Source organism: Parambassis ranga, chromosome 19 (assembly GCF_900634625.1).
Source record: "Parambassis ranga chromosome 19, fParRan2.1, whole genome shotgun sequence".
In the NCBI taxonomy this organism is placed as follows: domain Eukaryota; kingdom Metazoa; phylum Chordata; class Actinopteri; family Ambassidae; genus Parambassis; species Parambassis ranga.
The window spans coordinates 12,229,762-12,250,613 of NC_041039.1; the positions used below are offsets into that span (position 1 = coordinate 12,229,762).

Sequence of the window (20,852 nt, forward strand, 5' to 3'; positions counted from 1 at the left end):
GTATATTCAGGTCAATCTTTTTGTCTTTTTTTTTTTTTTTTTTTTTTAGTTTTCTCCGTTTCTCCCACTCTATTCCTCCCCTTTAAAAGCATAGTGTGTGTTTGGAGTGAAGTGGCTGGTCAGTCAGTCTTTGTTCCCTGTGATCTGAGCAGCTTCAAAGTCTCTTGGCTGTGGAGCTCACAGACATAGGAAAAGGAAAGGGAAGAGGGGGGGGGCACGGCTCACAGGAAATCAACTAAATTAAATATCAACCCTGGCTGCCGGGAAAGAATGGCTATAGCCACGGAAGACAAAGAAGGCCATTGTTTATTCTTGTGAGTGCAGGGCTGCATTTTGGGAAAGGGGAGATGGATATAACTTAAGTTTTATGATTTACTGAAGCAGTTTCTTAGCTAAAAAACCACAAAGAAACATGAAAGGGACTGAGTGTAGGTCCGGTGATTACTTGCCTAAAATTATCTGCTACAGAGTTCTGGTGTGGCTAGTGGAGAATAAATAAAAGGGTTAGGTATGCATCCAACATACCCAAGGATTTAAAGATATAAGGATTCCAGCATGTCAGCCCATCTCTCAAAACACTTAAATACAAAGAGGTACTCTCAAAATATTGTATAACAAAATTATGGCAAATCATCTTTTTACAACATCACCCGAAAAACCGTAAGAAAAAAAAAATCCCTGCCCTCCCCCCCAAAGCCCACCCCTATTTTCTACCCTTGAGAAATAGCAACAAAATACATTTAAATGCCCATGGTCATCATGCCTAGTTAACCCCTAATCAAAGCCCATCAAATAACCCAGCCCTCTCCTCCCACCCACCCATCATCCTCCCCTCCCACCTCCCATTCACAGTTTTCTCCTCTTAAAATAATATTAATAATCATTAGCATAATAATCACGTATCACATATGCAAATTGAATGGGTTATTGTTTTTTTCCAATGATGAATTGTTTAAAAAAGTGCTTGTTTGATTCCATTGACATAAAAAAAGGAACAGCAAGGAGTGGAGTAGAAAAGTTGGTGACATGTTTAAAAATCAGCAACGGCACAATGAAAAGATCACCGACCGGCATTCAATGCATTCTGAAACAGGCAGCCGTAACAGAGGTTTGTCTAAGTGGTGTCCTTTCTGCGGCCAAAACAGTGCACAAAAGCAGAGGAGTGCAGATGGCAATGTTGTAACATCCTCTTCAGTGTGTTCTGTTCTGTGTGTGCACCACAAGCTATAATTCATACCAACTCATGAACATGTGGCTCTTAAAAAAAAGTTATGTGGATGTTTTCACATTGATACAACAGTACCATAATCTCGACAAAGCTGCACGGAGTAGAAACCAAACATGATCATATATTTGTTTTTCTGACAAGTTTAAAAAAAAAACCAAAATCAAAGTTTTGTAGTTTCAAAGTACACCTGTAAAAACTGTGCTAATTGCATCTCATAATACAAAGTCTTATTACACAATTTTGCCTATTTTCCTGAGTTAATACGTTTCTTGTAACAGACAATAGATACTTTTTTGCCATTTGAATTCTGGGCCTTTCCCTGCCACAAATGTTATTATTATTGAAATCATCAACATTGTTCATTATTAGTTTACAATGGTATGATTGGTAAAACCCAAGGGTACAGAAAAAGAAGAAGAAACAAGCAAGTTCATAGCTACCCTCTAAATGTTTTAAATTACATTTAAATCTACGGTACGTTCATATCAAAATTACTACTCATAAACAAAAAAATTAAGCGACTACATAATAAAAATGAGACTATTTTTAAAAAATTGCATTTGAGGCCATGGAAGACCCTCCCTGGTCGTTTTTGTATTAACATTAATGGCAGTGTTCAAACAAAACTTTGCTACAAGAACAAAATTAGGATGAGAGTAGGGACCATATGGACAGTAACAGAACGGCCCCTTACTGGATTCACCTCATTTGACCCTTATCTGAAACTTTGGCTTGTCGGGGTTTTTGATCCTGTACTCACTGGCTCACTGACGTCAGCTAACAAACTGGTATACCCTGAGAATTCCGACACCGGAGTCCGTATTCGGTGGTCAACCTCTGTTCCAGGATCACTGCCATAGCTCAGAGGGGTCCGCCGTCCTGACTTGAACTGGGAGCCAAAGGCCTGCGCAAAGTTCTCAATCTGGTATGTGGTTTCTTTAGGGGGGTTTAGTGGGGACAGCTCTGGGTATGTTGAGCCATTAGTAGGTGCAGCGCTCCCTCCAGCCTTGGGCTGCTGCCCCTTGGGGCCCTCTGCCTGGGCAGAGAGGTCCTGGGGAGGTAGGTTGAAGGTGCCAGGAGAGTGCCGTTTCTCCAACTGTTCAGTCAGCTCCTGAGATGGAGTCAGCTGCTGGTGGCTAGTAGATTCTAAGCTGAGGTGGTAGCCTGTCTGAGAAGGGGAGCCAACGAGCATGCCATAATGGGACTTGGAAGAGGATGAAGAAGAGGATGACGAGGGGGCAGCAATTGGCAGCGGAGAGGAGACAGCAGGTGGGTAGCCACAATCCAGGGGGGATGTTGTGTACACATGTTTGTCAGAGAACAGGGGCCCTGTGGGACTGGAACTGCTGGACAAGATTGGGAAAGGCCCTGTTGGACCTAGGCTTGGGAAGGGTCCACTATGGCTGGTGCGTTCCAAGGCCTGCAGGAGGAATTTTGAGTACTCGCTCATCACTGCCGTTTTGTCTCCACCATTGGGCGAGTCATCCTCCAACTCTGGTGTTACAGGGGCTGCTGGCTGAAGGTCTACATGGTGTGGTGGTTCTGACAAGTCAAAAGTCACGTCATGGTGGTGTGCTCCCTCGGGCTTATGGCTATAATGATCTAACAGGCTTTGAAGTACCTCGTCTGGAATGCCCGACTTGTCATGCTTGAGTTCCAGCGGCGATGTGTCCAGCATGGCCAGTGTGGGCTCAGGCCCCAGGGTGCCCTGGATTATACCACTGCCCTGGGATGCCATGTGCAGTGAGCCGGCTCCATAGTCATTGTTAACTGCATGGAGGTAGCGCCGCTTTTTGACGAACTGCATTGCATCATCATAGTTGCTGCTGGTAGCAGGCCCCGGCTTGTTACCTCCGGGTCCCTGGAGTAGACCCATGTTATCCAGGCCAGAACTGTCTACATGATCTAAGGAGCTAGGTTTCTGGTTTTGTCCATCAGAACCGTCTTCCAGAGAGAGGAGGCCCTTGTCGTGCCCCTTGCGGCCAGCCTTTTTAAAGACTAATTTAGGAGTACGTCCCTGCATGGTGGGGTCAGAGCCTGAAGGGTGCTCCATGTTGAAGTCCTGCAGGCCCAGGTCACGGGCCATCCCCCCAGAGGATGAGGCTGCTGCCACTGAGGCATTCTTCTTCCTCTTGCGCTCACCGCCCTCGCTGTTTTTGGACTTTGCCCTCTTGCGTCCGGAGGTGGTAGAGTTTCCCTGAGTGAGTGAATAGCTGCCCTGGCCTAGCTCTGCTTCACTGAGCTCCAGCATGCTTGGGTCTAGGCCCTTCTTTATGGCTTCTCCACAAGTCCGTTTGTGCTTCAGTAACCGGTCTGTTCTTGAGAAAAACTAAGAGAGAAAAATATGGGCTTAGATTTACTAAGTGGACAGATGTAGTTTTAAAACCACTTTTTAAAGTTTTAAAGTCTATTCATCAGGGTGAGCCAAGGGTGGACAGCATGGATAAAAATAGAGCATGAGTTAAAGAAAAAACTTAGTAAATAGACTAATGTGCCTACTTGTTGGCAGGTATCGCAGCGATATGGTTTCTCGCCACTGTGTGTCCTCTTGTGCCTCTCCATATGGTACTTCTGGATAAAGCGCATGTTACACTGGTCACAGCTGAAAGGCTTTTCCCCTGTCAAACAAGGCAGTAATGGAATCAGTGCCTGATAATAACTTAAGGCATATATTCCAAAAATACTCAAGTACAGAAACTTACCACTGTGGATCTTCTCGTGCCGCTGGAGCAAGTATTTCTGAATGAAGCTCATGTTACACTGACTGCACCGGAAAGGCCTCTCACCTGTACAGTCAAGAATACAACCACCCGCTCACCACATTAATTACAGCCCAGTCCATCACATCAAAGCAAAAGAAATGATACTAACATGATTTACAGGCTTAAGCAAAAAATATTCAAACAGTCATACAACATAGAACCAGAGGTCCCATTACAGGAAAACTACATTCCCCATGTGTAGAAATGATTTAAGACAAAATGAGGTCATCAAAAAACAACCCTGTGCATTGAATCATTCATGAGTTTAAGTTCAAAGTCCCAAATGAGAATTCCCAGCAAGGAGAATGACTAAGATGTCCAGAAATACATGAGTAAGCCAATGAGTCATTGCAGGCTTCAGTGATTGTCTGGATTTAAACAAGGTCCCCAGCAATTGTGCTGAGGAGAAGACTGCCATGTGTATTAGTCATAATTCTTATTTAAATTTCCTTTGAAGTTCCTTTGGATCCGTGGTTGCATATTTAATTTACACTTTCCAAAGCAATATGATAAATGACAATGAAAAGCAGACACTGCCTCCTGATTTAACATATCCTGTCTGAACCTGATTTTTTTTTACTGCAGACAAGCTTTGACAACTAAAGTGAGCATTATATTTTAACTTTGAGACAAATGTGTACACTGTGTAGATAGAAACAACAAGCAGCAAAAGTCTCTCACCTGTGTGTATTAGCACATGTCTACGCAAGTGGTAGGAGCTGCGGAAGGCGGCGTTACAGTGCTCACAGATATGAGGTTTTGAGTTGGGGGACAGGCAGGCTCCATCTGGATCCAGCATCATAGCCTACAGGGAGAAACCGACAAAATAAAATTATTTTGACTTGAATGTGCTTTCGTTGTGTCAGCTAATTACTGCATAGCTTTTTGGTGCAATGCAATGAAGAATATTAGTGTTCAATTAATAACCTTTGCAGCATCGTTGCGTTTCCTCCTAGCTTTGCCCCCTTGTCCATCTCCATTACTTCTACGCCCTCTTCTACCTGAGGACTCTTTTGGCTCTTTAACTGGTCTTTCAGGCATCTAAAGAGAAAACATCAATAAGTTAACAGCATAAAAGTAGATTGATACTGTAAAACAAGAAATGGTCAAAAATATAAGTCTGCATATAACAATGTTAGGAATGGTATTAAGAGAAGAAACTAAGCATGAACAAAAAAAACTTTTGACAAATTCTTACCGGTTCTCCAAGGGAACGAACATTGCTGAGGCTGAGGTCATGCAGGAGCATGTTCTGGTGATTTTGGTGGTGGTTGCCAAAAGACATATCTGACATGTCAGTACCACTCTTCCCCGCGCCCCCTCCAGCACAGTTCACCCCTACTCCTCCACCCCCGCCATACATGGGCATACGGTAATCCAGCTCACTTAGCCGTTCCTGCTTAATGCCCATGCTGTGAAGGAAGCCCCCTGTGTTGGCAGCAGTGGTGCCCTGGTGTTCTGGGGGTGAGTCTCGTTCTTTCTTCAGGATCATCTCCTGTGGAAGCTCGCCCATAACAGACTGGGAGGCCAGTCGTGTGAAGCTGGTCACTGGTGGCAGGTGGCTGAACATAAGCATACCTGGTGCAAAATTGGGGTCCATGCCTCCGTTGCGCAAAAACTCGTTGCCTAACTTGTCTTGGATAATACTCATGATGGTGATTTTGCTTTGTGCAGGGGAGAAGGATGATAATTAATCTAAAGAGGAATGCAGGAGGAGACCATCCTATAAGAGAAAACAGAAACACAAACAGATTATGCACTAATGATTACAAACATGAAAAGGTCATTCTGACAGTCCCATGATGGGTCCCAGTTGTGAAAATTCTCCTAGTCCTGGCTATATGGAAGAGCTTCCACTAACAATATATTCAAATATATTGGACTATTTATCTCCATTACTGATTGTTACTTTAATTTTTCATCACTTTATGACATTCCAATTGTTGCAGGTCCACTACATTGCTATTACATAGTTACTATCATGATCCCTGATTTCTACCATTAATTAATTTACTGGACAGACTTTGTCTAACTCAAGCACTGGGTACAGTACCTTAATGATTTCTTAGCAACAGATGCATTTGGTTTACACTGAGAAAAACATAACAAAATGAAAGCTTTCATTTTCTATACGATCACGTCAAAGTTACTACTGTAAATACTGAAATATGCCTAATTGTCATCAATAGAACCTTCTGATCATCCAGATAATTCACTACACATCTATCAAATCGGACATAAAAAGTTTATCTGAATATGAACAGTGACTTAAAGCAAAAGTGGTTCTGGCAAAAAACCATAACTAAAGGTTGTGTATATATAATATTTGAAGGCTTGATCAAGTTTCAGCAACCAATTCTGTTCAAAATAAAAGAGGGGAAAAAAGAAAAGTTGCATTTAACAGAGTAAATCCATCTCATGTATTGTTCTCTATCTAGCACCACATGTGACTTGGACTGTGGCCAAAATAAAATCTTGAATCTAGCTTTTAGACACACGTCGCTATTGTTTTTGCACTTTTGATGCATGCTAGAGCTACACCACATGCCATCTTTATATCAATAACCACAGCGAGAATGCAAAAGCTGGGGGCATTGGTTACAATATTGGCAAATTAATCGGTTCACTACTCTTGCCTAAAACAAACGATATTTAGGTCAAATCCAGCCAGACATTTTAGTGATTTTTAAGCAGGCGCAGTCGGGTAACTAAGTGGGACGTGAATCTGAGCAGGGAAAGAGGGGAAGAAAGGAGTGGGGATTTATTGTTTAGTCTAGAGCAGCTGACCATTTGGTTACGCGACACTGCATTCGACAGAAAGCGGATGAGCTTTTGTGGTGCATAATTGTTAGCCAGCTAGTTAGCATAGTTAGCTAGCCGGCTAGCCACAATGAGACACAATCAACGCATCTGTGCGCCCTCAATCAAAACAAAAGGTTAAGACGCCTTAGAATCCACAATCACCCCATAAAACAAAACCACACTAACACTCAAAGCAAAAACAACCAAAATACACGTAGTTATAGTAAACATTTTAACATTTAGATTGAGAATAAGCATTGTAACGCATCGTCTTAGCTTGTTACCTAGAATTGCTATCAAGAAAAGCTAAGGCTAAAAGAGGACACATGATTTGATACCGTTAAAGCACATATTTACTATTTATTCGACCACATATTAAAGAGATGTATGAAGCCAAACATGACTCAACCATTGAATATACAAAGAACAACAAATAATGTGTAATTTAAAAGCACGTTTGGTTAGAAGTCAGGTCAGCGGTACGATATGCTCATTCTCCAATTCCCAAGCTTTGATGACGCTCGCGAAATCAAATCTGTCTGGCTGCGAGCAACGCTGGCGCTCTATTTATTGATAGCTAACTTTAGCTGTAATAACAACCGGATAATGCTTACCAGTGCAGGCAGCTAGCAAAACATTCCTCTGTGACTGCGGTACATGTGGACAAATGACCGAGCTAAATAAAACAGCACGCTTTGAGGCAGCTGTGTTTTTAACAATCAGGCTGCCACGAGCTAGCTAGTTAGCTGTTAGCTGCCCCGACTGAAAACCCGCATTACGGCCCATGCAAGAGAAACAATGATGCTGGGTCTCGGTGCATCTCCTGTTTGCGCCGAGCCAGACAATCGTTCGCCTGAATTTCGACAAAAGCCACACACTCGACAGAAATAAAAGCATATTTAGTTTCCCGCTCACCTACACATGACCGCAAATTGTTCCAAACGTGCCTGTATTCTCTCCTTATTCGCCGCTTTGGGGGTTTATTGCCAAAACATTGTTCTCCGGCGGTCGCTGCTTTCTTCCATCTTGTCCTGGCGCGGGGAATTATGGGTGTAGCGGACGGGTCGTGAGAGGAGACAGGCGAAGGCTGCTGCCGAGGTCTGAGGGGTCCTCCTTTGACTTAAAGAAGTACTATGCACAAACGTGAATACACTGCATTTACACGTAAGCATTATAGTGCAGAACAACAGCTACACTAAAAGTTTTTAATGCACTCACTTTGTTAAGACTCTGTCTTCATTTAAGCTACCTTTTCTACATAATATTCCATATTCTCTTCATGATGACTGACAATAATTACAATATGATTACATGTTAATAGTAAAGGAGAAAGATTAATAATTAAACAAACACAATTTATTCTGTTTCCTCCACTGACAGACATCAGGCTTCAGATCAAGTTGATGTGTGGTAGTTTTACTTTCAATTACATGAGCATTACAGAGAAGAAAATGTCATTTTAATAGCGTTTTTGTGCTATAAAAAAGCAGTCAATTTATCTTTTGTTGATAAGCAATTTCCCCCCCTATCAGAGCCAACAACAACAGTCATAGAGCATTACTGTTTAATCATTAACTACATAAAAGATTAAAGATGAACTGAATAAACACACCTTTAATCATCTTCTTGTAATTCCCTCTTATCAGCTTAATGACGTACAGTCTGCAATGATGCCATGTGAGTTTAAAATGCACTTCTGTGCAGATTAAAGCATTAAAATGCTGAATTTTTGAATACATGTCATTTTAGCTCACTCACAAAATTCAGTGTGTAATCTGATGTATGTACCTAATGAATACATAATACATGCATGTGTGTCATTATAATGCATCCCATAAAGTTACAACTCTTGTATGATTTATTCACAGTGTAATGCAGATGCATACACTTAGTTCTTGCATGCAGATATGATGTAAAAAACTATACAATTAAACCACGTTACTGGAATAGAATGCACTCATACATTTACAATGTCTTGCTGATACATAAGATTTGAATAGCACTTATGGTATTTTTATTTGTGCTGTTACAGTTTTTACTTCTTCAGTTGGTTGCGATACATTTTATTGCATCCTTTCAAATTCAGTTTGGTGCAGAACCGCCTTCAGTATTGATAAGACAAAATCAATGATTATTGAACCTGGCACAGCTAAAACTTTTATTTAAAAGTTTTATTTGACCTAAAATAAAACCCAACACCTGCAAATCTTTAGTATCCTTTTAGCTAAAAACCTTATAAGATTTATTTTCAGGTAGCCTAATTAGTAAAGTAAGTGTGACCTGATAGGTAGGCTATAGACTATACATTTCACAAAGGGTCCACCAAGCTTATATGCTTCAGGTTTACTTCCATGTAGTACCACTAGATGGAGCTAAATAGACACAAATTGAGGATCTCGTACAGTCAAATAACCCAGTTTTAGAAGGGTGCAGTGTTCTCATTGTGATAGACTGGTAAATGTATGATCATAGAAATAGGTTTGCTTTTTTTTTTTTTTTGGGGGGGGGTTGTCTATGCAATAACATGAACCTAAAGGACTATCAAGAGTGGAATGCTTTGTTACACTGTTTGGTCGCGTTGATGCTTCCACCTTATTGGGTACCAGCAAAAAAAAAATCATTGCCCTCCTCTGTATCCTCACATCGGCTCCTCCACCCGCTCCGTGAAAGTGAAATGTGCCACCCGTGCTGTAGTTCCTCTACAGTCTTCAATCTAAAGTCACTCTTGGCAGAACGCGTTCTCTTGGGTACCAGTGCGCACAGGAGCTATTTACATTCACAGGGTCGTCGAGTCATCGGAACGCAACAGCAGTGGATCTACCAAGGACATGGACCCCTGTGTTTAAACGGCGCCTTTGTTTTCAAAGCCATTTCCTCTGCATGGAAGATACCGGGGCAAAAAGTTGGCACTTGGAATAGACTCCTTTGCGTAAAGGACTGAGTCTGAATCATGTATTGCGCAGAATCTCTGCTCACTTACGATTAATTTACAGGAGAGAGGCGCATCTCCATCTCACAGGATGCGAGTAGCCCGTTGATTGTTGTTATGCATGGTTTGGGACAGAGAGTACCAAACTTGCGCAAATAGCCTGATTCTTTACAAGCATTGATCGCGGGTGATTTAAACAATGTCAGCCATACGCAGGAAATTTGGCGAGGACTATCAGGTGGTCAACACCAGCCGGAGCATGACTTTTTCTGCCCCTGTGAAGAGAAAGAGGCAGCGGTTTGTGGAAAAGAACGGTCGCTGCAATGTTCAACACGGTAACCTTGGTGGGGAGACCAGCAGGTACATCTCTGATCTGTTCACCACGCTGGTGGATCTCAAGTGGCGATGGAACCTACTCATCTTCATCCTCACTTACACAGTTGCATGGTTGGTTATGGCTTCAATGTGGTGGGTGATCGCCTACATACGGGGCGACCTGAGCCACGCCGGCCACGATTCGTCCTATACCCCGTGCGTCGCCAACGTGTACAACTTTCCCTCTGCCTTCCTGTTTTTCATCGAGACAGAGGCGACCATCGGCTATGGCTACCGATACATCACGGAGAAGTGCCCAGAGGGCATCATACTCTTCCTCTTCCAGTCGCTGCTGGGGTCCATCGTGGATGCCTTTCTTATCGGCTGCATGTTCATCAAGATGTCGCAGCCAAAGAAGCGCGCAGAGACGCTTATGTTCAGCCAGGACGCGGTCATTTCACAGCGGGACGGGAAGTTGTGCCTCATGTTCCGAGTGGGGAATTTGCGGAACAGCCATATGGTGTCCGCGCAGATCAGGTGTAAACTCATCAAGGTAGGCTACAGGTTGGGCTATCTTTAAGAAAATCCAAATACACAGCTCCTTTTGCGCCATCGCAGCACTTAAAAATCCATTTTCATGGCTAGATTCTAATTGTCAGCCATTTCATTTGTTCTTAAATTGCTCATTATGTCCTCTGAGTGTGTTTCAAGTCATGCATTTAATTTCTATTCATCTCCACAATTGCAGAGTGCATTCCCTGGAGGTCCATTTAAGACCAAATTCCATCATAACGTGTATTTTAATGAGTGACCATTTACATTTAGCCTCTGATGCATCCACCTCAGAGCTGCTGTGTTTTCGCTCTCCTCCCTCTTTTTCTCTTCTGGGCTGCTAAGTGTGTGTACAGCAGGGTCATCACAAACTGCAACCCCTCTCAAGTCAGCAGAAAGGTTGTCAATGGGCTGTATATCTGAGTTCAGCCTCTGCTTCAACTGTCCACAGATCAGATGAATGGGTCCACATGGGACGATATCGGTGGGAAACTACACCTATTGACAAAAGATCAGTTGAACCAATTCTTGTACTTATAGTGGGCCGTGGTGACAGTGTATTTGAATTCCTGAGGCGACTTTTTCTTGCAGCCAGAAAATGCTGCTAATCTGAAGCAGTGAGAGTGAGACAGTAATATAGCTTTTTTCATGAAGTGTAGGCTGCTTTTAAAGCTGAAAAATCCTGAGGATGAAAGCAGAGCTGAGGCAGCTGCTGGCAGAATGATAAAAGAGAAGAGGAAAACATTTTGTCATACAACTTCCCAACTGAAGTAGACTAAAAGTGCTGTTTCAAACAACATTTCTCCACCAGGGGAACATGTTTCTTAAAGCCTCTCAACACAATGTTGTTCTGCAGAGGTTATAATATGTGGACAGCACTCTACCCTGCACCACATATGTCACATTTTCTGAACTTTGTTGGAGCCCTGCGTTACCAGTTTACTTTCTGAACCTTGAGGGAGAATCACTATTATGTTACAACCCTCCTGGTGCTGCATTGTTTTGCACTCAGATTTGATCCTGTCATTTGAAGCAATGTTCAATATCTTTCATTTAATTACATTAAACCATCAGAGGAATGTAAACGTCGTGCAACACATTAAAAGCCATGAATAAATAGTCTATTATGGCTGCTGTTTCAGCTCTCTTTAGGATTTGTGTTTAATTTGTTCTTTAATTAACAACCCAGAAAGGCAAAGAAAAATACATTGCCTCAATGCACTTAATCATCCCAGAGGTTTATATCATAAAAGACAGAAGCATAATTAACTTCGCTTTCTCCACAGAGGACAACTTCAGACAGGTTAACACTAATAGGTGTCTCTAATGCATTATGTTCTGTTAAAATAATAGAGTGAAAGCAAGAGGTTAAACATGTCAATACAGTAGAGACAATATGTTTTAAAGAGAAATTAGTTTATGCTGTGTTTTTGATATAAAATTACTCTGCCCTGAGTGCAGTGCAACAACTGCTGCATTACAGCTGCAGACAACAGAGGCCCAGTGCTTAAGTTTGTCTCTCCTTGTACCTTTTTCAGGTTTAAGTAATGAACTTGTCCAATTACAGCAAGACAAACTACTTCTTTTGAACAGTAGCTGGCTTACATTCACAGATTAGTTCATTAGATTTAGCCAATGGTCCAGATTTTGCTTTTTTTTTGCCAGTAGTGAGTAAAAAAAAACAATACGATAATTAAATTAAAGCTGTACATGTGTTGGTGCAAGGTCAGACATCCAGACCATCATAATCATCTGCATCACATTCTGTGCCATCCTTTATGCCCAGAGGAGAAGCTGTTTTCTAAGTTTACTTTTATACTCTGCAGCTTCATCATCATCAGAACAGATGTAGTAAATCTTTATATTTTAAGATCAGGCGTCTGGTTTCTGGTTGCATTCTGTGACAGTAGCTTTGCTGCATTGACGTTTCACAGCCCTGTAACACAACGTCATTGTGGCGTCACACTGCACGGCGGTGGATTGTAGAGTAAATTGACTCTCCATCACCCCGTAGTACTACACCTGCACTTTGCAAAACAAGTGCCTTGGCTCGTCTTCAGGTAGCTCAAGGTCACAGTCGGACGGCTTGCCCACAAAGCTGATTGGAGAAATGAGGCATGCTGCAGTAAATCCTAATGATGGAGCTGTGTAAATGCACACTGACATGGCAGCAGCTATCAAACACTGAATCACTCAGGGTTGTAAATTCTTATGGGACCTAGATACTGTGGATTTTGCTAAAAATAAGTACATTATAAAGTGGAGCATTCAAACTTTATTTGGAGTGTCAACAATATTAGAATGTATACACACTGGCCGGCGTGGTAATACCAGACTTATGATTTTACTTCTTAGATTAACCCGGAAAAATCCATCAGTGGCCGAGCTGCTGGGAGTAGCTGTTGGGTGTAGTAACACATACATTTATAGCCACAATTTCTTTGATCATTTCAACTTAGAAAAACATGACCAAAAGGGACCAGTTAAAGGTGTGAATCAGAATAGTGGCAAATATAAAAAGGCCACTGAACAGTCTGAAAAAACGCTGGACATCGAACAAACTTTATCCTGCCAGCCCTGCAACACAACTCTGGCTATTGTCCGATTGAGTCGTGTGTGTGCACAGTGAGGGAGCGGGTGCATTCAGTAGTCGTGAGTTTTGCTGCTTCGTGCTCTTCTGCTTGGCTTAAAATTGCTCTCCGGGTGATAAAATCCTTCCAAATACAGATAAAAACGCACACATTTTTCTGCTTTTAAGGTGGCATCTTTCACCTGAGCCCGTCTGGATTTGTTGCAAATTGAATATAGCCACAATAAAAATAAAAGGGGGAATGAGATTCCCCTGAAATTAGATGTCAGGAGATATTAGACTTAAACATTTTACTTTATTAGCATTAATTATTGGGAGTAACAGTAGGGGGATTGCACACTCTATATGCATAATGCATATTAACTGTACAAGATAAAAGTCCTTGAATTCCTATTAATATTAATGAAGCATTCATTAATAAATCAATAGAATGCAGAGGTGCACTGACCCCTGCAGAACCGGTGGGATATGATTTAAAAAGAGAAACATGTTTGCAACAGGTTTACAAGCATGAGATGCTAGCAAGGGAAAACATGTTCACACAATAGAAGAACAAAGTGGAGAAAAAGGACTGAACAAAAACACTGCAGAGGGAGAGAGTGACAGCTGGGCGATGCTCGTCAGTGTCAACAGAAGCTCGTCTCAGTAGGTTGGTCCACAGCAGGCGATAAGTGATAAGGGTTAGGAGCAGTTAGACAGACTGGCAGACATGTCAGCATGACTCGCCACATGTGCCACTGTCTTACTCTGAAGGACAGGCAGTACAACGAGAGGAAAGGAAATGGCAGCTTGTATGTGGTGTCCATGTTTGAATTACATACACAAACACACACTCGCTTTTCCTTTTTAACTTTCATAGTAGCTATTTGGGCTTCCTTGCATCTTTTTTCTCTCTCACACACACATGCTGTCAGAAAGGAGGAAGTGAGTCACCAGTGATTGGGCCTGCTTTCACTCAACCTGAATCTCAGGTGGCTTGGTGAATTAAGCTCTCCCTCTACATCAGGACCTCTTCCAAAGGCCATTAATTTCCCCCCCTGTGGCACTGACTGTTTAGCAGCAGTAAGAGAACATACGAAGCTTTCACCTTGTTAAACCCACTCAGTGTCAGGCTTCTCCTTTTGGCAGAGGTATAATTTAGGTACAACGCCATAGTGATAGTCAATGGTCCTTTGAACAGTTATTATTAGCAGCCTCATATGTAGAACCAGGATTTTCTTTCTGACTTCTAACTGCCCTAAAGACAATGAATTAGTTGATGACTAGACTAGAAAATATAAATAAATTAGAAAACAAATTTAAAATGGGGAAATTAACTGCACTACCGCCATCATTTCATTACACTTAAGACATGTTTTGCCAGTCAGGTTACCTTGAACAATTTGTTTAAAAGATGCAGGAGAAATATAATAAAGAAAAACTTGTCGGGTCAACATATTAATGCATTAAACGCTTTTTAGCACAGCCGGCACACAGCTGTGATTACTTTCATTGCACAGATTGCGAGATAAAGAGATGAAACATCAGAACGCACACCTGTATGCGATTGGCCGATGACATTGCTTTGCAGTTTTGCCAGAGCCCCCTGTGTTGTTGGCACCCCCCATTCGATCCCTGACAGACTGTGACTTTGGAGGGTTTTTTTTTCCAGAAATATCAAAAATTCAGCTACAGCATTTTATTCACTGCAGACTGACAGATGAAAGGACTGGTAGGTGGTGTGGTTTTTCACAGCTCACTGTTATGCAAAACATTCGCCTTCCTGAGGTTCTGATTTAACTTCAGCCGACATGTAACATATAGACTCTCTGTCTGTGTATTCTGGGAGGACCATCACAGATTCAGCATGACGGGTGACACTTTCCCTTCTTGTAAAGGCGAGCCAGGGATCTGTGGGCACAGACGTCTTCCTGTGAAATGTCACACCCTTCTGTCCTCAACATCACTGCGCATACAAATGACGGTCTGTTTGCCATCTGTGGACCAAGTGGCTCCTCTCAAAAGGGCCATGGAGACGCCTTGGCAAACATTTGACCTGACCCACATTGTAACAGAATGTGACTTGGCTTATGTGATAAATGGTAGCTTTTGGCTTGAAATTGACATTGAAAACAAGATTTTATGGGGTCATGGTTTATTTTTCCTAACCTCCATGAGCTTCCTTACTAATCCCCTGTTTTAATTTAACACCTAAAAGAATCTAATTAGATTTGGTGTATTAAGAGAGAGTGCTAGTGTCTACAATCAAATCATCTGTGCATTTTAAGGCCAGGCTGGTGTAGAGTTTCAGTGTACTCTAATGTGCTTGCAGTGAAGAGATTTTTCCACCTGTCACATCTACCCATCTACCAAACTATATCAAATTGTTATTTTTTTGCATGGTTCTATCCAAATACATCAGATGTGGTGCCAAAAATGATGTTTTATTGTGTCACTGTGCTTCCAGAGACTAGATGGGATTCAGCCACTCCTTCCCAGCTGTGTGGATAAGTCTGAGTCCAAAGATAATATGCCCTTATACTTTATTACTGTCCTCTTCCTCTATAAGTGTGGATGATGGAGCCTATCCTCAACAGCTACAATCCACGTCTAGTTTACAGGCTTCATCTCGCCTGCTTTTCAGCACTGAGAACAACTCCCCTCCCCTCCCCAGCTCACTCCAGAACATCCCATTTTTATATGCAACCACGTCAAATCACAGAAGGAAATTACCCTCTCAGCTATTTCATGGGACTCTCAACACAGCTTCAGTTACATTCTCATCAGTATATATATATATATATAAAACATGTATACTGCAGATGTACAGCAGATGTGAGGTGCTTGGGTTAACATAATGTCTGTGCTGTGCATTGTCTAGCAGAGGTCACATAACTAATCTGAGCCTCAGCCACCCACAGAGCCATAAAACCCTGTAGCTGTTTGTGGATCGAAACATTTACTGTATATACAGTCTCGCATCGGGTTTCATAAAACGCTATACACACACACACACACACACACACACACACACACACACACAATACTGATTGTGCCCTTAAAGCAAAACATCACATCACATTTACGAGAATGTCCTGATTGTCTGTTTTTTCCAGTCTCGGCAGACCCCAGAAGGAGAGTTCCTGCCTTTGGACCAGTGTGAACTGGACGTAGGTTTTGGGACGGGGGCGGACCAGCTTTTCTTGGTGTCGCCTCTCACCATCTGCCATGAGATCAACGCCAATAGTCCATTCTTTGATCTGTCGCAGCACTCTCTCTCGAACGAGCAGTTTGAGATCGTTGTTATTCTAGAGGGCATCGTGGAAACCACTGGTAAGAGCAAAAAAAATGATTATTTTAATTTGGATAAGCATTCGAGCATTCCCTAATCATTTATTTCTTCATCGTTTACCCCGTGGCATAGAGCATTCCTCGGTGATATAAAATAAAATATTTAAGAGAATGTTTAATTTCATGGTCTTTAATTATTTAGCGGTACAAGTAGACTATCCATCTCTACTGTATTTTTGCATGTTTCTGCCTTCTTTTTCCCGGGAGCGTTTCACCACTTTTTATTTCTCTTTCTGGTCAAGCTATGTCCATTTTTTAAAATCCTACTTTGTAATAATAATTTAGACCCTTTGTCTTTCCATGGTAGGTATGACTTGCCAAGCAAGGACATCTTACACCGAGGATGAAGTCCTGTGGGGCCATCGTTTCCTCCCCGTCATGTCCCTGGAAGAGGGCTTCTTCAGAGTTGACTACTCTCAGTTCCACAATACCTTTGAGGTCCCTACACCTCCCTACAGTGTCAAAGAGCAAGAAGAGAAGTCCTCACTGACCTCACCCAACCCTTTGCCTGTTGCGCCTACTCCCCCTTCCCCTCTGCTGGGTAATGGTGGGCGGGGAGGCCGCCGGGAAAGGCTCCTGTCCGCTGACTATGCAGACCACATAGAGGAACAAGCCTCCAGGCTACCCAGAAAACTTCAGCGCATGAGTTCCACCAATGAAGAGCAGCTCTGGAAGGGGCTGAAGACTGGCCGTGCTTTGCCCGGGGGGAAAGCCTCCAGCACAGGAGACCTGCCACTCAGTATTCAGAGGCTGAGGTCCAGCTCCATACCGGCTGTGAGGCATGGACAGCGGGAGGAGCGAGTCCAGCTGCTGTCATTGGATGGAGATGCCCAGGAGGTTGAGATGGAGAAACATAGACTGCCAGCAGCCATTAACACCATCTCTGCTCCAGCCCCAGCAACAGTCCAGATCCCCTTGGCAGGGAATCGACCAGAGGACAATCTGCCCCCAAAACTGCGTAGAATGAATGCTGACCGCTGACTTCTACCTTAAGGACTAAAAACTCTGAATCAGGCTTCATGGGCATTGCATATAAATAAGGACTACTGTGATATATGTTTTTTCTGCAGATTTTGTCCAGTATTTGACATCTACTTAGGAGCTTTCTACTAAGTTGTCCATTGCTACAAATAGAAGGACAACACTAATAAGCCATCCGTCCGCTCATACTGTGAGTCAGTTTTGATAGATCACCATCTGTGCCCCCCCCCACTGACTTCTAACACTTCTAACACTAATGTCCTTGTGCTTGTTTTTTTGTTTTTCATTTCTGTTCACAAAAGACTTTCTTATTGTCTCAAACGTCTGTACACATTAATTTTTTTTCCCAGTGGAACAAGCACCAAAGTGGCAGTTCTAAATACGACTAACCAGCATTGACCGTTTGCTAAACCTCCTCTCAGAACAGTGATTGTCCCGTCAACACTTAGCACAGAAAACCAGGTAAGGCAGGCCTGTCTAGCTTTAACAAACATGTCTGCTCTTGGAAATGTAATTAAGAGTGACCAGGGGAGTGTCTTTCTTTGTCCTTTCCAAAACAAAAAACATCAGCCAAAATGTAAGAAACCTGAGCAGCATTACAGATAATGTTACATTTACCAAAAAAACATGTCCAGAATCCTAAAGGAGATGAGAAAAGAGACAAAAACTGAAAACCAAATGATGTTTTTATTTATATTGCAGCTGTTATATTGTTGGATAAGTGTACCAGTGTTCTAAATATAGCCGGGTTAGACAGTAAACACTGGACAGGTCAGGGGGGGCGGACTGTGGGTCAACATGCTGGTTTGGAGGAAGTGTGAAAGAGAGGGAGATGAACAGTGTGTCTTCTGTCTTTCATATTTTGTGTTGTAGATGTTTTAAGATGAATCCACGATTCGTCATTTTGTCTACCTCTTTCTGTAAATTCAGGGACCCACTATTGTAAAAAAAAAAGATTTTTCCACTAAGCTTGAAGCATGCCGAAGAATGAACGGCAGCCAGCACACAAAGATAGGAGGAGATGAGGTTTAGCGCATGGTCAATCATATAGAGAGGCAAAGTCCTGGCCCTTCCTTATGGTTCCTTCTTTGGAAAACATGACACAATATTGTTTTTTTCTTTAAATTTCACATGATATTTGTCAATTTAAGAACATATTTTGACACCAAAAGGTCATCTAAGTGGCTTCATCATGACGTCACCCTCACCAACTGGTGGTGCATGGGTATCCGATTAAACACACCAAATCCTCATGCCATTCACTGGAATGATTTTTGCCTCTCTGTGGTCAGTCAACCTGAAATATATGGAGAAAAAAATCACAAAATCCTTGATACACAACGTCAGGTTGATACACTTTAATCATTTATCACCTGTATGTTTACTACTGTACACTTTTAATTACTTTTACTTCTTGGTGCAGTGCATTGCATTGGCCCGTTACGCATGGGACACCAAAAACACAATCACAGATCAATTCTCGACTTCTTTGATCACGAACTGATTTATTAAACTGTAAAACAAATACTTGGGAATGCAGGGATGCTGACATCAGGGGTTACATGTATCATTATTGCCAATATAAAAGGTAAGACACAACTTCATATTGCAACTGCTAAATAATAAACTCTTTGAAAAAAAAATGTGTTGCACGTCTTGTCTTTCCAACCGCATCCACAACCTTCTTTAAACCAACATTCATCAAACATTACAACCCTAAATGTGAGTTGTTTCTGTTTTGAAGAGTCGGAGGGTGAGAGTTGAGAGTGAAAGAGACTCCAGATGAAATTATCTGGTATAGCCTGTGGCTGAAAGGTTAACTGACTGGGACTTTGCTCTTTTCCTCTGCTATCATGAAAACAAAGCACTTGAACTTCTCCTCGGCCGCTTCGGCTAATTATTTTCCTGTTGTCTTCAAGCTGAAATAAATCACAGTCCTTGCCAGCTTGCTCACTGACTCACTTTGCTTTGATTGTGACTATCAAGATGAAAGAGCTCTAAAGGAAGGCTATTTTCCAGACATTACACATCTGAGGATGTCCAGAACTAATTAGTCATCTACAGCAAAGAATAGAAGAAAAATTAAATTTGATTATGTAACTCATCGACATTATGAAATGACCTCCGTTCAGCTTAAGATAAAATTAACTCAGATAAATGATCGGGAGGAAGAATAAATCACAAGCCATTCCTCACACAGACATAATACTGTATAATGATTCAACTGAAGGAAATTTGCTTTGCTTGTTGTTCTATCATTAAACTGTGCTTGAAAAAGTAGATGAATCTAATATTCATTCAGTGGATGGAATGAAGGTCGTATCAACAAGAACAACATCTGCATGGACTAACTTCACATCTGAGTCATGCTATAAAAATGAAGTAAATGGAGCAATAACAAGCAAAGAAGATAAGATAAAAATATAGAGACAATCATGTGGTGCATCTGCTCCACCCAATGCTGTGCTGAAACCTGACAGTGAAGTGCTCATCAAAGAGTAATATGCACTTGCAGATCTTTGAGTCATTATGCAGGAAGTTTGAAGTCAGCAACTTTTTCTGGTGTTTCTGTTTTGGGTAATTGAACATTGCAAGTCAGCACTGCACAGGAAAATGGGTAATATCAGTCTTCATGCAGCCATTTACAACCTCAGGGCTTATTCCCCAAGGAGCTCCATGAAACCACAGAGGGAGCACTACGGGATAAGGGAGATGGTTCCTTCTAACTGTGAGGAGGTGGGCTGCTGAATTCAAACATGTCAGAGAAGTCCTAGAATAAAGACCCTTGTCTTAGAAGGCTGGGTACTGTCCAGATGGACATGTTTCCACAGAGCTGTGCATCTCCCTTTAACAAGTCCACCCAGTTACTCCACATGACCAGGGTGTCGGCACTGATCCCCATGGGAAGGGACTATTTCCAGGCAACAAACTTATCAATCCCTCCCACCAAATCAATTATGTCTTACAAAAAAGGAGCATTTCCTCCTCAGTTGTTGTGAAGTAGAAGAATAAGCACGAAGTTAAGTGTCTCAATTCTTTACCTGTAGAGTAAATGTGCTCAATGCATTTTCACCACAGTACCCAAGGGAGTATATGCAAGGCTGCATTGTCTGTTTTATGGACTCAGCGCAGTGATTGCTTTATATAAAAACATGCTGCCTGGAGCTATAGCCCAGGTACATGGGGGTATCATCATCCCTATACACCACCCTTGAAGGAGATGCAAATATTAGCATTCCAAACATAAAGCTTTTGTTCGTAGTGGAGTTAAAGTACCATTTGTATGCTATCGTACATGGCGAAGTGGTGCGGAGCATGACTCTGTACGTCTGCATGTTTATTTAGTGCACAAGGAAAGACAGC

General features: G+C 42.1%; 2 protein-coding genes across 5 annotated transcripts; one reads left to right on the plus strand and one right to left on the minus strand.

Annotated features, from left to right (window-relative positions):
* Positions 1-848: 848 nt before the first annotated feature.
* Positions 849-7,867, minus strand: znf281b (zinc finger protein 281b). 4 transcript variants are annotated; one of them, XM_028430011.1, is made up of 7 exons: positions 7,708-7,867; positions 5,189-5,713; positions 4,918-5,031; positions 4,672-4,795; positions 3,931-4,014; positions 3,728-3,846; positions 849-3,557 (listed from the first exon to the last, which is right to left on the minus strand). In XM_028430011.1, exons 2-7 carry the CDS (start codon positions 5,639-5,641, stop codon positions 1,944-1,946), a joined length of 2,508 nt encoding a protein of 835 aa, XP_028285812.1. In that variant the 5' UTR covers positions 5,642-5,713; positions 7,708-7,867; the 3' UTR covers positions 849-1,943. The 4 variants fall into 4 exon arrangements, with proteins under 4 accessions (XP_028285812.1, XP_028285809.1, XP_028285810.1 ...); XM_028430008.1 differs by having other exon boundaries at positions 3,931-4,023; XM_028430009.1 differs by having other exon boundaries at positions 3,931-4,023; positions 7,740-7,834.
* A 2,053-nt stretch (positions 7,868-9,920) lies between these two features.
* LOC114451429 (G protein-activated inward rectifier potassium channel 1-like) lies at positions 9,921-17,489 on the plus strand. Its single transcript, XM_028430027.1, has 3 exons — positions 9,921-10,589; positions 16,274-16,490; positions 16,816-17,489. Exons 1-3 carry the CDS (start codon positions 9,921-9,923, stop codon positions 17,487-17,489), a joined length of 1,560 nt encoding a protein of 519 aa, XP_028285828.1.
* The last annotated feature ends 3,363 nt before the right edge of the window (positions 17,490-20,852 follow it).